The following is a 22,315-nucleotide window of genomic DNA, read 5'->3' on the forward strand; positions in this document are numbered from 1 at the left end:
GGCGCTGTGTTTTTTGTGTGCGTGGGCGCCGCCGCGGCCTACGTGTTTGCGTAGCCTCGTTCGCGCGTCAACTTCAACAAAAACACGATGAAGATGACTGGCTGCCGCGGACGCTGATGGGGTGGTTGCCTGCGCTTTCCTGGGCAATGATATGCTGCGGTTGGAAAGGGGGATGTGATTTCCTGCTACTGATACACCGCTAATAGTATCACGACATTGCCATTCGTTTCAAGGCCCTGTTAAGTGAATGGAGATGTTTGTTTTGACACGCATTACACGTTTGAATATAATAGCTGGAAATTTATAAAAACTGTACCCATGAATTACGGAGGCACGGTATCGTGTTAAATGTTTTTCACCATTTCCCCTTTCTACATTTTTTTTCTTCTCCAACAAAAATATTTTGGATTTACACATTTCAGTGACTGGAATAAGTTACCTCTCCCTCACTGCTATTTATTATCTAATTTTGACTGCGACAGCATGCAGTGAGCTTGCTTGCTAGCTAGCTAGCTAGCTATTACCTGAAAATGCGTCTTCCATGGAAGTCCCACTTTTTAGAATGGCTCGGTGAGGTCATTTCTATTCCTAACTGTTTTAATAATAATAATAATTATAATAATTATTTATATTATTTATGATAATAATTTGGATGCACAAAACTGGGATAGATGGAGGACATTGATTCGCTGTGGCGACCCCTGAGGGGAAAAGCCGAAAATAATAATAATAATAATAATAATAATAATACATTTGATTTACAAGCTCCTTTCAAAATTCTCAAGGTCACTTTTCAGTCACAGGATAAGTTTTTCTGTGGGCGTGTGTGGCTGCCGCTGTTCACCCACAGAAAAACTCATCATGTGACTGTAAAATGACCTTGAGAGTTTTGAAAGGCACTTATAAATGAAATTTATTATTAGTATTATTATTATTATTATTATTATTATTATTATTATTATTATTTAATTATTATTATTATTTAGTTATGTATGTCTGCCAAGGTGACGTAGTGGATGAGCCCGCCGCTAGTCCGTGGCGTTAGCTCCGGTGTACTGTTAGCTTATGAGCTAGCTGATGGCAGAGCGTGGAAAGCATTTTTTTTTTTTTAGATCAAAAAAACGTGTACTGTCGTGACATATAGCCATAAGAAAGATTTTGGACAAAGGCTCTTTTTTAGAACCACAGGATTGTGTGTTGTTGCTGTCAGCGGTGACACATGAATGCCAGCAGGGCCCCAGTTGCTGCAGTGTGGCCAACTAGCAGATCTTCATTCTGTCACCCTCGCCTGGTGACTGTGTTGTCATCAGCAAGAGCCGGCCGGCGACTAATCGGGTAACAGGTTGCCCTCTCGTGGACACAATGAGCCCAAATTACAAAGTGCCTGCCCTAGCACAGTTACAATCTCCCGTCACGAGCAAAAATAGGAGTTTCTGTTTGACCAATTTGATGTGGTATCTGATCTGTAGATTAATATTTAGATTTGATCTAGTTATCTATCTAGCTGTCTATTTAGCTGTCTATCTCGTTGTCTACCTATCTGCCTATCTAGCTGTCTATCTATTTATCTCGCTATTTATCTCGCTCCCTCGCTATCTATCTCGCTATCTATCTCACTGTCTATCTCGCTGCCTATCTCGCTGTCTATCTCGTTATCTCTCTCGCTATCTATCTCGCTAGCTATCTCTCTAGCTATCTCGCTAGCTATCTGTCTAGCTATCTCGCTAGCTATCTCGCTGTCTATATTGCTGTCTATGTCACTATCTACCTCGCTATCTCTCTCGCTATCTCTCTCGCTATTTCGCTATCTATCTCGCTATCTTTATCGCTAGCTATCTCTCTAGCTATCTCTCTCGCTGTCTCTCTAGCTATCTTTCTATCTCTTTTCAAATTTAGACCCCCATTAGAAAAAAGCACAACATGACATTGTATTTAAACCAAGTAAAATTGACTTCAATTGGCTTTGAAGCTAGTCTAGTACAGTTTAGCTTTGGGCTTGATTCCAGAGTTGGAATTGGCTTGAACCAAATTACATGAATCCAGACATTTCTTCAATGACTTTAGATCGGTTTTAGACTTCAATTTAACTTTCTTCAGACTACGGCCACATGACTTTGGATTCAGGCCTAGAGACCGAAGACCTCCTCTGTAGCAGTTGATGTTGAATTGTGGTAAAAAGACTAAACTGCATAAACCTCTTGTAGGATTGCTTCAGATTTGGAGTTAAATGTTCTCTGGTCTTCAGTCACATATTGGTCAAGGTTGTCCAGAGCCAGTTGCTTCAAAGTGGTCCTGGACAAGGTCCTGCGTGCCCACAAGAGATCAGCAGCAGTATAATAAGAGAGTGATGTACAAAAAGGGGAGGGGGGTTTCCCTGGGCACTGCCCCATCCTATCCCACGTCAGCTGGGGCATTGGATGGCTGACGGCTGCATACCGTGCCTCCTCCTCGGCCTCGACGCACTTAGGGCCCTGTTCCTGGCGAGCCGGTGGCTAAATATATTTCCCCAGTTTGCAAATGTAGCACAAGTCCTGCAACCCGACCCCCATCCCGCTGGCTCCGGTTCCCTTCCTTTACACAAGGTTCACGTTCCTTTGGCTTGTGGAGGCACACGGGAGAGTGCAGTGGGGCTGGCTGGGCGAAAAGGGGTTGGGGGGGGGGTTAACGGAGTGTCCCCCGGTTTACTCGCTCTTGTCAAGCTAGCACACTTGTGAAGCTAGCACACTCTCACACAGACACTAGTTGCACCTTCACACACACAGAGTCTGTGGACTCCGGCACTGCCCACCCTGGGTCGGCCGTGGTGAGGGGGAGTCTGGCAAAGGAGGCATGGAGAGGACTGAACGGAATCGGGGGCCCGTCGTGGTAAGAAGAATCTTGTAGACTGTTTTTCATCAGCCTTGTTGCCGGACTAATAGTGTGTGTGCGTTTGTGTGAGTGTCCAGGCCTTGACAGGTGTTGCTTTGAGATCTGTTCACTTGTGTTTTGGAAATATGAATTTTGCCACCAAGCTTCCTGATGGCTCTGATGATCGTAAGTGTAGGTCACCGGCTTGCTTTATAATTCCATTTTGGGTTGGTCACAGCTGCTGGAAAGGCTCTGTGTTTTTAATTTAGACTTCCAGTCCTAACGGCTGCTTCGAATGCTATGCACAGCGACCAGTCAGCTATCCGGCCATTTCATGGAGAGATTTCCACTTTATTTACCCGAAGGAATGACTCATGAACATATTGAAGGTGTATTTTTGAGGGAAAACTTAAAAATAGACATTAATGTCTATTAGCCATGGAATGATTTATGAAAATATACCCAATTAATATTTTGACATTGTAATTGATTTCCTCGCCGCGTATGAGGAGTTTACGGGGGAGTTAAATAATCATCCTACTTTGTATCTCATTCGCTGCCATTCACAAATTTATTCGGGAATAGAAAATATGACGTAGAGCGCGTTCGGGTTTTGTTTTTTTCATACTTGGGTGCCGATATAGTGCTGGCCATTGCCTCTGGCAATGTTTTTTTCCCTTCCACAAGGTGATGGCATTTTCCTTTTGTCATCTTTGCATTGTGTTCCAGCCTCCGCTGTTGTTCAAGCGCTATATAAACCACTCTGTATGTATTGCATTGTATTTTGGACAGTCGCTCTCATTTCAAGCTTATATAACTCCAGACCCATATCATTTAGGAATTAACTCTTTTTTTCTGATGAAAGAAGAGAGTCTAACGCTGCATTGAATGTTTATGTACTCCTAAAACTCAATATTCTGTGGGTCCTGGAATTGAAGTGACAATGACAAAAACCCTGGCACTGGAATGGATACATTTTTAGCACATCTGGCAGTGAATGAGTTAATTTTTGTAAATTTTCTGACATGGAAATGACGCCCAATCTTATAGATATTTGTTTTGCAATATTTTTTATTATTGTGGTTGTAGTTAAACTGATGTGCAGCCGCTTGTAGTTTTTTAAACCTAATTTTAATGTATGTATTTTAAGCATTATCTTCCTATAGAAGTGTCCGGCTTATTATTATTTTTTTTTTCCATATTTATCGAAGGCATAGAAAAAACATAAATGAATCAGAGGAGACAAACATGAATAGACGACTCACTTCTCCGGTGAACTCCACACCCTCGAATGTTGTTGCCATTGTTGCTACTGTGACAGAGAAAATAAAGATGGCCGCAGTCGCTATCTGTGGACGTGATTTGTTTTTGTACTTCACTTTTCTCCCCCCGGCCCCCGTCCCACTATCGCTCCCCCTCAATCATCGCGACCGCTTTAAACGTAAAAATCAATCGGACATTTACTTAAGGAGTGTTCACTCATGAATAATAGCAAATTACCCAAAGCGGCTATTAGCGTTCGGATGCTATCATTAGCAGAATTGCATGAAATGTCTTGTTTTAGAAAAATGGCGTACTCTAAAACTGCCATGGTGTAATTTTCAACTCCGATTTAAGGACTTGAAGTTATTACGAGGGCGTGAAACTAGATTTTACGTGATGAATGACTAAACGCATTTCAGTTGAGGATGCGGCTGAGGTGGTTACTATGACACCGCGGGAGATCTCGAGCTTGGCGGCGGCCAATGGTGTGACAGCTGGCCCGTCACGTGACTCGCACCTATTTTGAACAAGTAGCTGAAAGTAGCGAAGTGAAGCAAGCGGCTAAATTTGAGACATGAGGAGGGGGAAGACACACACAAAAAAAGGTTTGGGTGGGGGGCAGGAAGAAGATTTTATAATAATAATAATAATAATACATTTTATTTTTAAGCGCCTTTCAAAACTCTCAAGGTCACTTTACAGTTACAGGATAATTTTATTTCTGTGGGTGAGCAGCGGCAGCCACACACGCCAGCGTTCACTCAACCCGGAAGTAACTCAAATAGAATAGTAAGACAAATAGATAGAAAGCCAATAGATAGATAATAGCTAGCCAGCTAGATAGCTAGCCAGTCTGATTGCTATTGTACTGTATTACAGAAAAGACAAAGAGACTTCGCACAATATTTCTTACTAATGTTGACATAAAAGGTATCCACTGCTGATTGGAGTTGAATTCCTGGATACTTTTATCATAATAATATAATACATTTCATTTATCAGCGGCTTTCAAAACTCTCAAGGTCACTTTACAGGCACGGGATAAGTTTTTCTGTGGGTGAGCAGCGGCAGCCACACGCGCCAGCGTTCACTCAACCCGGAAGTAACTCAAACAGAAAGCTAGCTAGCTAATAGATACCTAATAGATAGCTAATAGCCAGCCAGCTGGATTGCTAGCTATGTGGCTATTCGCTATTCAGCTACTATCTAGCCAGTGTTTGGTTTGGTACCATTGAAGACAATATCCATTTTGTTTTGACATATTGAAACTGTTCTAAAATGGCCGCCAGTGTTTAGTGATTGTATGTGCGTGTGTGTGCTACTCAGTTCAACAAGCTGCGTGACTCAAACGCTTGTCAGCTATTTCAGACGTCATCACCATCCGTGCCTTTTTATTTTGGTACAATTCACTCGTCGCCGCCTCCGAACAAGGCCCGTAAAATCGCGATTGAACTTCCCGTGTCGTCGGGGATGCTCCCTAATGGGATGAGTCAGAGCTGGTCAGCGGAGGCGGCTGCTGGTGCCATCCTCATTATTTGAGTCGAGATGCAACAGGAAGTGGGGACGTGTGTGTGTATGTGTACGCGTGAGAAACACCGGGTATTAGTGAGGGGTGCCGTCGCCCCGGCAACAGGGAGTGTCTACATGGGAGACTGCGGAGCGGCATAATGCAACAGGTGGCTGAGCCAGAATCAACACTCTGGTGTTTGTCGTTAGGTCGGGAATTGCACAAAGAGAGATGAGCTATCTAGCAAATAGATAGCTATGAGCTAGCTCGCTATTTGCTATCTATTAGCTATCTGGCCAGCTCGCTAGCTATCTAGCTGGCTATCGATTAGTTATACGGCTACCTAGCTAGCTGTCTATCAGATATCTATTGGCTATCTATTAGCTAGCTAGCTTTCTGTCTATTTCTGGGTTGAGTGAACGCTGGTGCATGTGGCTGCCGCTGCTCACCCACAGAAAAACTGATCCTGTGACTGAAAAGTGACTGTGACAGTTTTGAAAGGCGCTGCGAAATGAAATGTACGATGATGATGATGATTATGATGATGATGCTTATTATTATTAAGTCCGAAGCAAAGTTTCAAATTGTCGTATGTAAACCACCTTAACTCCACTGCCATTCAAGAATTTATTCGGAATTTGAAAATATGACGTCGCATGCCATTCCCGAATTTGTTCGGGTTATTTTTTTCTTGTTTAGGTGGCGATAAAGCTCTGGCCGTGGCCTCTGGCAATGTTTTTTTCCCTTCCACAAGGGGGCATTATTTCCCTATTATCCATGTTAGCGCTTTGTTCCAGCTTCAGCTGTTGTTAAATATAAACCAATATGTATGTGTTGCATTGTATTTTGGACAGCTACCCTCATGTTAAGCTCATATAACTGCAGACCCATATCATTTAGGAATTCACTATTTTTTTTGTGATGAAAGAAGAGAATCTAAGGTTTCTTACGCTGCACTAAATATTTATGTAGTCCTAAAACTCAATATTTTTTTGGGTCCTGGCATTCCAGTGACAATGACAAAAACCCTGGCACTAGAGTGGACACATTTTTGCACATCGTCTGGCAGTGAATGAGTTAACAGTCATTATCTTTGACTTCAGATTTAAAAGTTATTCATTAATTGGTTGTGTGTTCTGTTATGTGTGTGTGTAATATGTGGAGGACATTAAACATTCTCATGGTTTCCTCACATTCATAACGGGGGGGTCTATGTTTTCAATAACATAAAATGATATTATATTGTAAAATGTAATTATAAAATCATTTGTAAAACATTATGAGTTCCGGGTTTTTGGTGCCGCTACTTATCAAGATTTAATTGTCCAATTCGAACTCACGGAAGAGGTCTTTTCAAATCCGACACGTGCGGTTGATTTGCCGGCCGGGAATTTGTCCGTTGCGGTTTCATCTGGCTTGTGTCATCTTTTGCGCTCTCTCACCTCTATTTTGGAGGCCTATACCTCATGACTCACTTGTTCTGTTTAGCGCACTCAGCTGTTGGCGCTCTTGTCAGCACCACCTACAAAGCATCGGGGGCCTAAATTTTTTAAAAATAAAACGAAAAAAAACCCAATGAGAGATGGTTATATAAATTGGGCTCTTAAACACTCTGTCGTTTGCAGTTCACGCAGCAAAAGTGGGTCGACGTCAGGTCGGACTGGCATCTGCGTTTTGGTTCGTGGGAGGGGAGTCAAGTGACCCCAGCATGAAAAATATACACTGACTGGACATTTTATTAGGTACACTTGCAGAGTCCAAGACATGAGCCGCGTCAAAAAGTTTGCGTTCGCTTGTCGTTGAATTTATTAACGACTGCCGCAGTCACCAATTAACTCATTCACTGCCAGACGATGTGCTAAAATGTTGTCCACTCCAGTGCCAGGGTTTTTGTCATTCTCACTCGAATTCCAGGATCCACAGAATATTGAGATGTAGGACTACATAAACATTCAATACAGCGTTAGAAACGTTAGTCTTTCTTCTTTCATCAGGAAACAAAGAGTTAATTCCTAAATTATATGGGTCTGGAGTTATATGAGCTTGAAATGAGGGCGCCTGTCCAAAATACAATGCAATACCTTTTTTAGTCTCACAATGGAGAAATTTACATTTCACAGCAGCAAAGTGATGAAAGGAAAGGAAGAAGTATAAAAACAAAATACAGGACGTGCTGTAAAGGCAGCCACTCTTGCGGCGCCATCTTGAAATCAAACCAAAAACAAAAACAAATAATGTGACTCAATATAAAGGACAGGCGGTCATTCAATCTTAAGCATTTTCTGCACCCTCTTTGTTGTATAAAGCAGTTCTAGATGAAATTGGGGATCAAAGCATCCTTTTCACCAATGGATCAGGGATGTCATGGTGGAACGTGCACGTCTGCTACAAGCTAAATGTTAAAAGCAAACACGAAGCTGCAGCATCCATTGACTAAAAGAGACAGTCTCACATCTACTGTCCCACGTAAGTCTGCTTCAATTCCTAGCTGCGACAGTTCCACATGCTGGCCAATCAGTTCTGGGTGTAGTCTACCTACTGTCCAATGACTGCTGGGATAGGCTCAGGCACGGCCCGCAACTCAGATAATGTTTTTTACAACAAAATATTTGTAAGAAATATCTGAAATAATAATATGCCCTATTGCACCCACTTTCCTCTATTGAGTAAAAGGTCTTAAAAATTAGTAATAATAATAATAATAATATAACTGTAACTATAACTATAACTATAACAATAACTATAACAATAATAATAATAATAATAATAATAATAATAATACATTTAATTTAAAGCGTCTTTCAAAGCATCCAAGGACACTTTACAATAAAAACAATAAAAACAATGCACACAACAATAAAACCATAAGTAAAATGATAAATAATAAAATAGCAGATTGAACTAGACATTGAAAGCAATTTTAAACAGATGGATTTTGAGGTAGGACTTGAAAATAGGGAGGGAGTCAAGTTTACGGATGTTGGGTGGAAGTGAATTCCAGAGTTTGGGAGCAGAGCGGCTGAAAGCTCTGCATCCCATCGTGGTGAGATGGGCAGGGGGCACATAGAGGTGAAGGGAGGATGAGGATCAGACAGATAGGGAGGGGCAATGTCATGGATGGTTTCGAATGTAAACAGAAGTATTTTGAATTCGATCCGATGTTTAAAATTAGGTGATTAAAAATTCTTCAACTTCAAAATTTAGTTCCATTGTTACCTCGAACTGTTCTTGATGCAGCTCACGTATCGGCTCTCATGGAAGTGTGCAGGGATACCTAATGAAGCGTCCTGTCCTTTAGGCCGTGACGCGTGTACAGTTTGTGTATCGCCGTGCTGTTTACCCGATGGCTTATCCGCATGGCTGACTCTCCCTTTTGTAGCGCCACCAAAGCGCCTCAAATGACAGTGACTCAGCTTTCGGTTCTTACAGTAATATGAAAGACCGTGTCGGGCCGCGTCCTGATCTCGATATAAATGCGCAAAGGAAATTGAAAAAAATGGCTAAATTGCAAAAGAGCGCACGGAACATCCCTCACGTTCTTCTGCTTGCGCGTCAGGGCTCGGCCGACTCCTACACGAGCCGGCCGTCGGATTCGGACGTGTCCCTGGAGGAGGATCCCGAGGCTTTGAGGAAGGAAGCTGACAGGCAGGCCCTCGCCACCCTTGAGAAAGCAAAGGTCGGTGGTCTAGTTGACATTTTACTTTTCTTCATGGAAGTTTTTTTTTTTTTTTTTTTTTTTTCTGTCGGCATCATTTGACAAAGATTACGATCCAGTTAATTCAGCAAACGGGGGGGATTACTGCACCTGCTGATTTATTTTCTGTTCTACAAAGTTATTTAAACAATATTTAGCTGCATGTAATTAACAGTGAAAAGAAATTTCGACATTTTCTTTTTTACTGCTAATACTATACTCATGGCGGTATGTAAAATAATGTTTCATTTGTACTTTTTTATGTACAAATTGTGAGTACTTTGCCATTGTTTTACTATTTATTTATTTAGTTATTTATTTGTTTGTTTGTTTATTCATGTATTTATTATTTTATGTTTTATTTATTTGGTTTTCAATGTATTTATTTATTTGTTTATTTAATTAGTTGTCTTATATTAATTTTGAATGTATGTACGTATTTGTGTGGTTATTTATGTATTTATTATTTTATTTATTTTGCATAACTTTTTCAATCTATTTATGTGTTTAATTAGTTATTTTTATATTTTAATCTGTTTATTTATTTATTTATACATGTATTTATTATTTTGTGTTTTATTTATTTGATTTTTTCAATGTATTTATTTATTTGTTTATTTAATTAGTTGTTTTTATATTAATTTGAATGTATGTATTCGTGTAGTTATTTATTTATCATTTTATTTATTTTGTGTAACTTTTTCAATGTATTTATTTATGTGTTTATTATTAGTTACTTATTTTTATATTTTTAATTTGTGTATTTGTTATTCATGTATTTATTTATTTTTATTCGTTTTTTTAATCTATGCATTTGTTTGTTATTCATCTGTCTATTTATTTACATATTTATTTATTCATCTGTTTTTTATTCATTTAAAAAAAAAAAACATTTATGTCCAGACCAAACCAGTTGCGTTTGCGGTGCGGACAAACGTGGGCTACAACCCGGGCCCCAGCGATGATGTTCCTGTGCAGGGCATGGCCATATCTTTCGAAGCCAAAGACTTCCTACACATCAAAGAGGTTTGTTTGCGCTACGCTGTACTCGGTGAACCTCTAGTAATGCCTGGCTGTCGTTTTTTTTTTTTTTAACATAGAAATACAACAATGATTGGTGGATCGGGCGACTGGTGAAGGAGGGTTGCGAAGTGGGTTTTATCCCCAGCCCGGTCAAGTTGGAAAACACTCGGCTTCTACAGGAGCAGAGGATGAGGCAGAACCGACTCAGCTCCAGGTGATCATTTGGAAAAATAGAAGAAACGATACCAAAAAAAAAACAGGGCTTTAAAATGTTGTAAAATCAAGCTGATATGTCATCTTTCAAATGTTGAGAAGATGCACCCTAAATAGTACATAGAAAATAGATGCTGCACACCAAAAGCTGGGTAAAAGCGAAAAAAGTGGCTAACTCAGCGCTAGGTCCAAAAGAGACTGAGCCAATGTTGGGGTATTTATACCAAGATCATTGCGGTGAGGATTAGACACAGCACATTGTGGTGAAGATTTTTATCCATAGATAAAAATGAGCTGTAGCGATGAGCTAAAGCTAGCAATAAATTGGTTAACTGGTTATCATAGCTTTGGTTAAAAAATGTTTGTGTATATCAGGGGTGTTAAACGCACTTTTTGCTGCGGGCCACATAGTAGTTACGGTTTCCTCTCGGGGGTCGATATGAATTTGAGGAAATCTTAGAATATGTCATTTTCAAATCTGGTGTCAGGAATAAGGACTGTTATTGTGGTTTACATACGACAATTTGAAATTTTAGCCCGGACGATTTGGAATTTCACAAGTTTAATTTGCTTTCACCGGCCGAATAAAATGATGTGGAGGGCGGATTATTCTCATTTTAATTTTTTCCTATGGGAAATTAATTCTCGGGATACACACTTTTCGCCTTACACACTCTGGTCTGGGAACCAATTAAGTTCGTAAGCCAAGGTATCACTGTACTCCATCGAAAGGCACTGTGTCTCCAAAAAGGCTTCCCAAATGCTAACAGCTCTCCTTTTGTCATGTTTTAGTAAATCCGGAGGAAGCTCCAGTCTGGATGTCGCCACGGGAACTCGCAGGCCCACCCCACCCGGCACAGGTGAGTTCAAAATAATGTGTGTAAAATAATTATCATCAGTTGACCACCAGGTTATGAGCTATAGGGGGCGAAGGTGGGGGGGGGGGGGGGGGTCTGTCTGAAAATGGATTTTCCCAGTCTGCGTTAAATCACGAGATCCTCAAAACAAAGACCTCAGCCCATTCCTTGATAACTTCCTTCTCTCTGTCTCCGTTTTTTTCCGCTCACGTCACTCAGCTTTTGTTGCTTGAATGAAGGCTTTCCTCTGCCGTTTTGTTGCCACATCAGTTGCGTCTCATTTCATCATTTGATATCTCAGACAAGGCATTCAAACCGACGTATAATCATCTCTGGGATTTTTAAATCATGATCCTGACACGTTTCTAGTCGTTCGTCATCGCGGCAAAGAAATTGGATTTTTTTTTTTTTCTTCCCCCGTCTTGTTCTTGCAACGAATAGAGGCACAATCGTTCATCCGATTGAAACTCGGGTTGACTGGCTCTCATAACATCGCAAAATTCCACCAGCCAATATTTTATTCAGTATTCCGGCTCTTTGAATGTCATGAACAGGGGAATTGTTTATTTCTATTCAACAACACGGCATGAACAAATGACTTGAAATAATTCATTAGCTTCTTCTGAGCTTTCTCGCGCCTATCCGATATTTCCTTTTATAGACGCTCCCCAATTTATGAACATTCGAGTTATGAATAACAGTAATGTCAGAGATGTTCGATCGGACACTGTGGACAAAGACTCAAACCCAGAAAGATTGACTTTACTGCCGGCAGGAGGCGTAGCCAGTCATGACAGACGCCTGAATTCTGCAGCCCTGTGCCAAGCTGTTTATTGACACTATATGCACATTTAAGTGATACATTAGTAAAACATAGTTTTCTTGATTAGAACACCACACCTCTTGTGTTCTAAGCACGAACAGCTGTAAGCAATAAAACATTGTCTTTTCCATGAACTGATAAATTTGTAACCTGGCTAATGAGCTCTTCCTGTGAAGGAGTTTCAAGTCGTAAATTGCTTCGGTGATAAAGGAGTTTCCCAAGTCCTAAATTCTGTCCAATGCCAGATATCCTAGATGAAGATGACAGTTTAACTTGCTGTGTCTGTTGACCTCACATTGACCCCAGGTTGTCTGTGCTTCAATTGTGTATTCGAGTCACACATGTTGACTAAGCATATAACAGCATGAAACTTTTAAATATGATAACTTCTTATTCTCCATCAGGTAGATACATACATGTTTGCCGGTATGTCGAAAAATGTTCTAGCAGAGATGTAAGCTAGATTTTGTATTATGCACCTTTTTACGGCCGAGCTCACTTGTGATTGGTTGCATACTATGCTTCACACATTAGAGGTTTTGAGAGCTGGATGTTTACGCGACGGGCACCAAGGCTGACCAATCAGCGCCCGGCTTTGCTGAAGTGTTGCCAACAAGTTCAGGCCTCGATTCGCCGAGCTCGCTCACGATTGGCTGCGTAGAGTATGCGGGCAGGGAGGAAATCCCTCTTCCCAGTTGCCCCTCAAGGAGGACGCAATGCATAACAAAAAGTAATGGCTGCTGGCACGTCATTTACGAGGTGTGAATTTATTTTACAACTGTTAGAGCGTCTTGTGTTTTCTACTTCCCCGTTCAGTGTTTGACTTAAACATACATTCCATCCAAAATATAGCACTGAAGCAACTTACAACCAAATTCACTTTACGAACGACCCCTTGGAACATATCTCGTTCGTAAGGTCGGGAGCATCTGTATATATATATATATATATATATATATATATATATATATATATATATATATATATATATATATATATATATATATATATTGTTTAGTGACTGTGAACATTTAGATTGTATTATTCCTTTTTAGTGGGGTGGTGGACGCTGAAACAACCAACCACAAATGATCCAAGTTCATTTATTACTCATATTGCAAATTGGCAGAAAAATTCAAGGAGGGGAATTATTTTCTAAATTTCACTGAAATTTCTGTTAGAAATGAAAACTTCGGTAGCATTCCAAATCGATGGGCTATAACTGGGAATTGAGAGTGACTCGATGGATAGTTTTTAATTTTTTTTACGGTGTTACTTCCAGGTTGAGTGAACGCTGGCGCGTGTGGCTGCCACTGCTCACCCGCAGAAAAAAATATCCTGTGATTGGAATGTGTCCTTGAGAGTTTTGAAAGGCGATTATAAATGAAATTTTATTATTATTATTATTATTATTATTATTATTATTATTATTATTATTATTATTATTCTCATACTTATTATCTGTATTCACACACTTGTCAATATCATTGCCTTTTTTCGTTCCTTTGGTGCTTTTCCGTTCTGATGCTTTTCACATTTCGCATCTCATCTCTGGTCTTCTATCTTCCCCCTTTTTGTCCTTATTTCTGTCACTGTCTCTGGTCTTTCGCTTCTTTTACTCTGCGCCCCCCTTCAACCAACCAACCAACCAACCAACCAATACCAATACCACTGCCCCCCGACCTGCCCTTACCAATCAGCGCACATGGACATGCCCACTGTCACCTATGACGTTGACCCCATGGACCTGGATGCCGAGGAGCTCCCTGAGTCGCAGGGGGACCCTCGTTCCCCCAAGGCCATATCTGGCAGCGTGACCTCGCCTCAGGCCAACGCGCACCGGCTGCCTTTCTTTAAGAAGGTAACAATAGGAAGTGATGTGACTGTAGTTTGAGGTTTCAGGATAGAGGATTGGGGGGGGGGGGGTCCTGGATGCTTTTCGCCTTGGCCAACACACCCCTCATCCCCTCCTCCCACCTTCCTGCATTTGACACACTCCCCCTCTGCCCATAACTCTTCCAAGATGGCTCCACTAACATCTCACAGGTGCCTGAAACTCTAACAGGAAGGCACTGTAACCTGTGCTGGTACCCACCCACCCTCTTCCCCCGCCCCTCTACAATGCTAACTTGCTAATGACGAAGCGTTGCGTGTGTGTTTTGTGTGTCTTCTGGCATGTTCTCTGGAATGCTTCCGTAGGCGGTCCAGCGAAACAGAAACAGAAATCGGTGAGTGCGCTTTTCCTTTCTGAACCAAACTAACGACTTCAATCTCGACTCGAGCATGATTCCGACTTGATCTTGGTTTTACTCCCTGGCGATTTGTACTATCTTTGTGACTGCTTTATTTTTCTTGGATATGGTAGCTGTCCATGTTATGCACTTTGTTAAAGCTTCAGCTGTTGTTATAGCGCGATATAAATCAATATGTATTGTATTGTATTATTCTATAGATACAAAGTGCCATAAAATGGCGTACAGAAAGAAACATTAATACTCTTCAAACAGCCACAAATTTGGGCACACACACATAGCGGCATCATGGGAGTGTTTCCCAAATCCTAACATCGCCAAATATATATTCAAACGCATCACCTGCCACCTCACCATGGCGACGCCGCAGGTGCACGTCTATTGATGCACCCCCGGCACGCCTTCATTTTCATTTGCGATGAAAATGGAAGACGAAAGCCCCGCAGGTAGATCTGTTTGAACATAATCACAAAACGGAAATTCACGTTTGAAAGTGGACAGATTATGCCACTTAATAATAAAAAAAAAACCTAATAATAAATAAATAGACAAAAATAAATACATAAATAAATGAATAAATAAATAAATAGACATAGACAAATAGACAACTAAATAGATACAGAAATAGACAACTAAATAAATAAATAGAGAAATAGACAAATAAATAGAGCAATATACAAATAAATACATAAATACATAGACAAATAAATAAATACATATACAAATAAATACATATACAAATAAACACCTAAATACGTGGACACATAAATACAAAATTAAATAATTACACAAATAAATAAATACACAAATAAACAACTATATACATAAACGCATAAATGGATAAATATAAATAAATAAGTAGACAAACAAAAATGTATAAATACATAAATATATACAAAATTAAAGAATGGCACAAATAAATGACTACACAAATAAACACACACACACACACACACACACATATATATATATATATATATATATATGTGTGTGTGTGTGTGTGTGTGTGTGTGTGTGTGTGTGTGTGTGTGTGTGTGTGTGTGTGTGTGTGTGTGTGTGTGTGTGCGCGCGCAAATACATAAATAAATAAATACAAAAATAAGTACATCCATAGATAAATAAATAAAGAATTACGCAAATAAATTCATTCACAAATAAATACATTCACAAATAAATAAATAAATACATACATAAATACATAAATAAATCAGAATTAATTTATCATATAGCATGGATAATCCTGCGCTAATGATTAGCATATCTGAGACGCATAAAACTTTACACACATACTGTAGTCATCAATTTTGCGTCAGGTTCCAGTGATAGCAGAACAGATATTTTGAAAGCTTGGCTTTCTCTGCCAAAGCGGATCACCAGAGTCAAAATGCATGTAAACGCGTCGGCAGGGCGGACCGCGTTACTGTACGCCGTACTTGACACCGCGCAGTGCACCGTGCACTGTGCTAACACTATTAATACACCACCGTTATGCACACCACTCCAGCGCCGAGCCCCGCGTAGACGAGAGCCATTAGGAGCCTTTTAAAATATGTATTTATAGCCCGTGTGGATGAGGATGAGGCCGAAAGACATTTATGCAATGTAATGTAGTATCATGTAAATGCCTTTCAATACAAAGAGGTGGCGTGTTGGGAAATACAGATTTTGAGCTGTCGCAATGTGACTGATTCAGTCGACGCTGGGGGTGAAAGAGACTTTTTGAAAAGTGAAAGCGCTTATAGGAATGAATCATATGTGTCGTGAGTCACCATTTAAGAATAAGCTTAAAGCGTGGCCCATCTATGCGTGGGTATCGCGGATCTGTGTTGAAGGCTCAATGTACCTTTTTTCCCCCTTTTTCTTTGTTTTCCTTCTTTGCTTCAACGCAGAGCGCAAATATGCTTATATCTACTTTGTTTTCCATCCTCGGGTACACCTGCGCAGTCTTTTGAGATTCACGACCAGTGGAGGAAGTTTAACGGTAATAAGATGGGTATTTACGCGGTTAAAAGTGTTGAGAACATCTGGCTCTTGGTTATAAGTTGGAGGGTCAGTTGAATCTCGGGTCAAACCTTCCTGCATATAGTTTGCATGTTTTCGCCGTGCATAGAATAATCATAATAGTAATAGTAATAGTAATAGTAATAATAATAGTCGTAGTAATAATAGTCGTAGTAATAATAGTAATAGTAATAGTAGTAAGTAGTAGTAATAGTAATAGTAGTAGTAATAGTAGTAATAATAAGTAATAGTAATAGTAATAGTAGTAATAATAATAGTAGTAGTAATAATAGTAGTACGTCTGTGTAATAATAGTTCATTCAAAAATTCACATTTTTGAATTAAAGTGAAATACTGAATATTATTATTTTTTAATTCCGTCCTTAATATAGGACCCACCTCCATTTCAGCAGACCTACTTAAAGGACAACCGACGTCTCCGGACAAGTTGTGTTCATAATTTGTAAAATGGCTTCAAATGACTTCTACTGGGCGTATTTTAATAGGATTCCACCGCATATAGCTATATTTTACGTTTTAAGACTCACTCTGAATATTCAGGAAGTCTTGTTTTTGAGTTGGTGACAAGTCCGTACGTGATGTCATGAAAGGACCGCCCCCTGACCGAAAAAAAGACATTGTAGCAGTCCTTCCAACACGTCAATGTAATTTGCTGTACATGTTTGGTCTGAGAACCGTGTTGCACCCAAAAGCCGCCACAAGAGGGCATCCAAGCTCCATATAAGGAATTTATCAGCCTGTCGAAGCGGAGGTGGCCACTGGTGGTCGCCATTTTGTGCCTCTTTTTTTTGGGATGAGAGATTTTCCCCCAATGTTGCCTCAAAATGGCACATTTAATTATTTAATCGGTTGGAAACATGTATGCTTTCCTCTTCAGAGCTATTTGAATCATATTCATAACTGGATGTGTAACAAGAAAGCATATTCTCCAAATCTGAAGCCATTGTTTGGATTCTCCAGCAATGCAAGACGTCTTGGCGTGACGTCACTAACTGGGGGCGGGGGGACTTTCTGAAAATGCCCAATTCGCAGCTCAATTTTTTTCAAATTTTGAACACTAAATAATTTTTTATTGGTGTTTTGCATTTGAATAAAATTTTATTTTAGATGCTATAAAACGGATGATGGATTGATGTTTGGGTGATTATGTTGTTGGATGGATGGATGATGAATGGATTGATGGGTGATGATTCTGTTGTTGGATGGACATTTCGGTGATTGTGTTATTCAATGGATGGATGATGCATGGATGTTTGGTTGATTGTGATGTTGGATGGATGGATGAATTGATGGATGGATGGATGATGAATGGATGGATGGGTGATTGTGTTGTTGGCTGGATGCATGATGGATGAATGGATGGGTGATTTTGTTTTGGGATGAATGGATAGATGGGTGATTGTGTTGTTGGATGAATGGATGGGTGATTTTGTTGTTGGATGAATGGATGGGTGATTTTGTTGTTGGATGAATGGATGGATGATTTTGTTGTTGGATCGATAATGAATGGATGGATGGGTGATTGTGTTTTTGGATGACTGGATGATGGATGAATGGATGGGTGATTTTGTTGTTGGATGGATCGATGATGAATGGATGGATGGGTGATTGTGTTGTTGGCTGGATGTATGATGGATGAATGGATGGGTGATTTTGTTTTGGGATGAATGGATGGATGGGTGATTGTGTTGTTGGATGAATGGATGGGTGATTTTGTTGTTGGATGAATGGATGGGTGATTTTGTTGTTGGATGAATGGATGGATGATTTTGTTGTTGGATGGATAATGAATGGATGGATGGGTGATTGTGTTGTTGGATGACTGGATGATGGATGAATGGATGGGTGATTTTGTTGTTGGATGGATCGATGATGAATGGATGGATGGGTGATTGTGTTGTTGGCTGGATGTATGATGGATGAATGGATGAGTGATTTTGTTTTGGGATGAATGGATGGATGGGTGATTGTGTTGTTGGGTGAATGGATGGGTGATTTTGTTGTTGGATGAATGGATGGGTGATTTTGTTGTTGGATGAATGGATGGATGATTTTGTTGTTGGATGGATAATGAATGGATGGATGGGTGATTGTGTTGTTGGATGACTGGATGATGGATGAATGGATGGGTGATTTTGTTGTTGGATGGATCGATGATGAATGGATGGATGGGTGGATGCATGCAGGTGATTGCGTTGATGGATGCATGGATGGCAATATAAGAGAAAACAACTTCCTAATAACTGTCCATCGGCTGTCCCTGAAAGGGTTTTAAAAATGTTTCCCTTCTCACAGATGGAGCACGTGCCTCCATATGACGTGGTTCCTTCCATGAGACCCATCATCCTGGTGGGCCCCTCGCTCAAAGGCTACGAGGTAAACAGCTCACTCAGGGGATGCTTCATTCGCATACACCATCACAAATTAGCCAATTTAAGAAATTCCAGCTTTGGTAAGAAAATGCTTAACTTTTCAAATATGGTCATTATTCCCCCTATTCCCCCAACGTCCACATCACCGTCTGCGCTGCAGGTGACCGACATGATGCAGAAAGCTCTCTTTGATTTTCTCAAACACAAATTCGAGGGAAGGTAAGGGGTCCCGCCCTCTGTGCTGTTCCCCCCCCCCCCCCCCCCCTCCCCCAAACCAACCGACTGCCTCCTCCCCCATCCCAGGATATCCATCACACGAGTGACGGCGGACATTTCGCTGGCCAAACGCTCGGTCCTCAATAACCCCAGCAAACACACCATCATCGAACGCTCCAGCACCCGTTCCAGTCTGGGTAAGAACATAAAACACACCCGCGTATTTTCTGTTGTCATCAATCCTCTGTTGACATTCCTCAGACGTTGGTCCGCTTTGTCAAGCATTAAGTCGGATTTCCAGTGAGGGTTGGACTGCCACCATTTTGTTCATAATCATCTGGGACGGAATTTATAGAGGGGGTCAGGTTTGGTAGGCTCAATATTAGTGTCTCTGCTCCCCCCTGGAAAGTTATTGGATTGGATTTGCTTTTATTAGTCTTGCAGTGGAGAAATTTACATTTTCACAGCAGCAAATTGATAAAAGTAAGAGGAAAGGAAGAAGTAGAAAACCAAAATAAAGGAGTTGCTGTAAAGGCAGCCACTCTCGCGTCACCATCTTGAAGTCAAAACAACAATGACAAAAATAACAAATAATGTCATATTGTGAAATGAACATAACCAGAAATATCCTGAAACGGAATAAATACTCAAAGTATTTACTCCACGAGTACAAGTAGACTTCAAATACTCACGCCAGATCCATTTCACCCTGGAAAATTATTGGATAGGATTAGCTTTTATTAGTCTGGCAGTGGCGAAATTTACATTTCACAGCAGCAAATTGATGAAAGTAAGATGAAAGGAAGGGAAGAAGTAGAAAAACAAAATAAAAGCGCTACTGTAAAGGCAGCCGCTTTCGCGGCACCATTTTGAAGTCAAAACAACAGCAAAAATAACAAATACGTAATGTGATATTGAGAAATGAACATGACCAGAAATATCCTTGAATGTACTCGTGCAGTAAATACTTTGAGTCTTTATTACAAGTAGACTTCAGTTACTCGGGATCATGAATGAAAAACCTTACAAAATTGTTCATGGTTAATTTTTCTTTCCCCGATTTTCTGTCTGACCTCTTCTTCATCCTGTGTCTCTGCCCTTTTTCACCCATGTGTCCTCTTCTTCCTCCTCCTTTTGGTCTACCTCCCTCATCATCTTCTTTGACCTTTCACCTTTCTCTTGAATCAGATGTACTGGGTATGTATGCACCCCTCCCCCTTCTGCTCACCTTCTCCTCACCCTTTTTTTCCTATTGACTCTCACCCATCCTCCATATTTGATTTTGCTCGTCTGCTTGCCTTGTCTGCTGCTCCGCATACTTTTCTGTGTGACAGCCTGTAGTTTTGAATAAAGACTACCGTCCCGAAAAAATGTTTTTTGGAGTGTTATGAAACCCAAAAAAAAGGATTTCCGTGGGTGGGCAGAAGGGCCGCGAGCTTCTCTCTTCGAGCGGGAGCCAAAGTAAAGTGTCAAACTGATACTCGCATGATGCTCGCCACCTTTTGTGAGGGTGGAGGCACTTTAGATGGTCCTCGTGGGGCTACTGTGGGAAGCTCAGGATTGCGAGGGTGAGGGGGGAGTATAGTTTTGTGTGTGTGTGTGTGCGTGCGTGTGTGTAAGTGCAGAGGTTAACTCATTCACTGCCAGACGATGTGCAAAAATGTGTCCACTCCAATGCCAGGGTTTTTGTCATTGTCACTCGAATTCCCGGTCCCAGAGAATATTGACTTTTAGGACTACATAAACATTCAATGTAGCGTAAGAAACCTTAGACTCTCTTCTTTCATTCGAAAAAAAGAGGTAATTCCTAAATTATATGGATCTGGTGTTATATGAGCTTCAATTTGGGGCATTATTCTCCAAAATACAATAGAATACATACATATTGGTTAATAATAATATTAATACATTGAATTTATAAGTGCCTTTCAAAACTCTCAACGTCACTTTACAGTCAGTCTTTCTGTGAGTAAGCAGCGTTCACTCAACCCGGAATAACTAAAATAGATAGAAAACTTTCTAGCTAACTAACAGATAGCTAATAGATAGCTAGCACTCTAGCTAACTATCTTGATAGCTACTGTATCTATTAGCTAAGAGAGAGGTAATAAATAGTTAGCTAGTTTGATAGCTAATAGTTAGCTGTCTTGATAGCTAGCTAGCTATTAGCTATTTGTTAGCTGTCACAAAGCGTTAACATGGAACAAAGGGAAATGCTACCCCCTTGTGGAAGGGAAAAACATTGCCAGAGGTCATGGCCAACGCTTTATTAGCACCGACGATAGCCTGGGATATGCTCCAGCACACCCGCATGAAGATAGTAGCCTGAACAAGACTAATCTTCAACTTTTTTTTAAACTTTCTGTCTTCTGTCATGTTAATGAGAATGTGTGGCATCTCATTCCTCAAGCGCCTCCTTCTGTTCTAATGTATTCATATTTTTCATTTCTTTTTTTCCTTAAAGAGAAAAGCAACATCCTTCGATATTTAAGAGGCCACTGAAGGAGAATGCTCCGACCCCCCGTTCCATTTATCTGCGCATAAATGGAACTGAACGTGCGATCCTAGCCAGTTAACGCTGGGTTTTTCGTGCATGATAGCAAACTAACCCCTCGCAGTTCCAACATAGGATCAACTCGAGCGTCGCTAGCCATCGACTCACCGCTTCCTCTCATGTGTTTGTCGCACCGTCATGCCCAGCTGAGGTTCAGAGTGAGATCGAGCGCATCTTCGAGTTGGCCCGCACTCTGCAGTTGGTGGCCTTGGATGCCGACACCATCAACCATCCGTCTCAGCTGGCCAAGACCTCTCTGGCTCCCATCATTGTCTACATCAAGATAGCGTCACCTAAGGTCAGTGGTTGGAGGTGCTTTATTTCTCTGGTGAACCAAATGTACAAGCAATGGCGGTGTGTGGATTTCATTCCTAGGCCTTCAGTAGTGCTATGTCTGAATTAATCCAGACTGAAAAAAAGTGTGGTGTGATTTTACTACAAGTCCACCAGAGGGTACTGTTAGCCAGGAAATAACTGACCAACGTTTCATAATGATGTCCATTTTTTTTCTTGAAACGTCCGTCTTGGAAATGACATTAACAGTAAATCTGCAACCAAATCCATTTCTTATTTTCCTTCAGCCATTGTGCTTTGAGAAAACTGCTGCCATTAAATCAATATATATATATATTTGCATATGCAGCTCGCTAATGATATAGTATGCTAGCTTCG

The 22,315-nt window shown here is 40.6% G+C and overlaps 1 protein-coding gene across 3 annotated transcripts in view; it reads left to right on the forward strand.

Annotated features, from left to right (window-relative positions):
- Positions 1 to 22,315, forward strand: part of cacnb1 (calcium voltage-gated channel auxiliary subunit beta 1) — a 38,497-nt gene that overhangs the window by 10,900 nt on the left and 5,282 nt on the right. The window contains exons 1-10 of one of the 3 annotated variants that reach the window (XM_089018022.1): positions 2,635 to 2,865; positions 9,174 to 9,293; positions 10,215 to 10,337; positions 10,412 to 10,548; positions 11,340 to 11,407; positions 13,928 to 14,088; positions 18,797 to 18,877; positions 19,034 to 19,092; positions 19,177 to 19,286; positions 21,790 to 21,941. In XM_089018022.1, coding sequence (XP_088874148.1) covers positions 2,830 to 2,865; positions 9,174 to 9,293; positions 10,215 to 10,337; positions 10,412 to 10,548; positions 11,340 to 11,407; positions 13,928 to 14,088; positions 18,797 to 18,877; positions 19,034 to 19,092; positions 19,177 to 19,286; positions 21,790 to 21,941 — 1,047 coding nt within the window. In that variant the 5' untranslated portion in view covers positions 2,635 to 2,829. Of the gene's footprint in view, positions 1 to 2,634; positions 2,866 to 9,173; positions 9,294 to 10,214; positions 10,338 to 10,411; positions 10,549 to 11,339; positions 11,408 to 13,927; positions 14,089 to 14,426; positions 14,456 to 18,796; positions 18,878 to 19,033; positions 19,093 to 19,176; positions 19,287 to 21,789; positions 21,942 to 22,315 lie in introns of those variants that run through there. The other 2 variants (XM_089018020.1, XM_089018021.1) reach the window with 2 other exon arrangements.

Source organism: Hippocampus bargibanti, linkage group LG17 (assembly GCF_051943395.1).
Source record: "Hippocampus bargibanti isolate YZ-2025 linkage group LG17, ASM5194339v1, whole genome shotgun sequence".
Lineage (NCBI taxonomy): Eukaryota > Metazoa > Chordata > Actinopteri > Syngnathiformes > Syngnathidae > Hippocampus > Hippocampus bargibanti.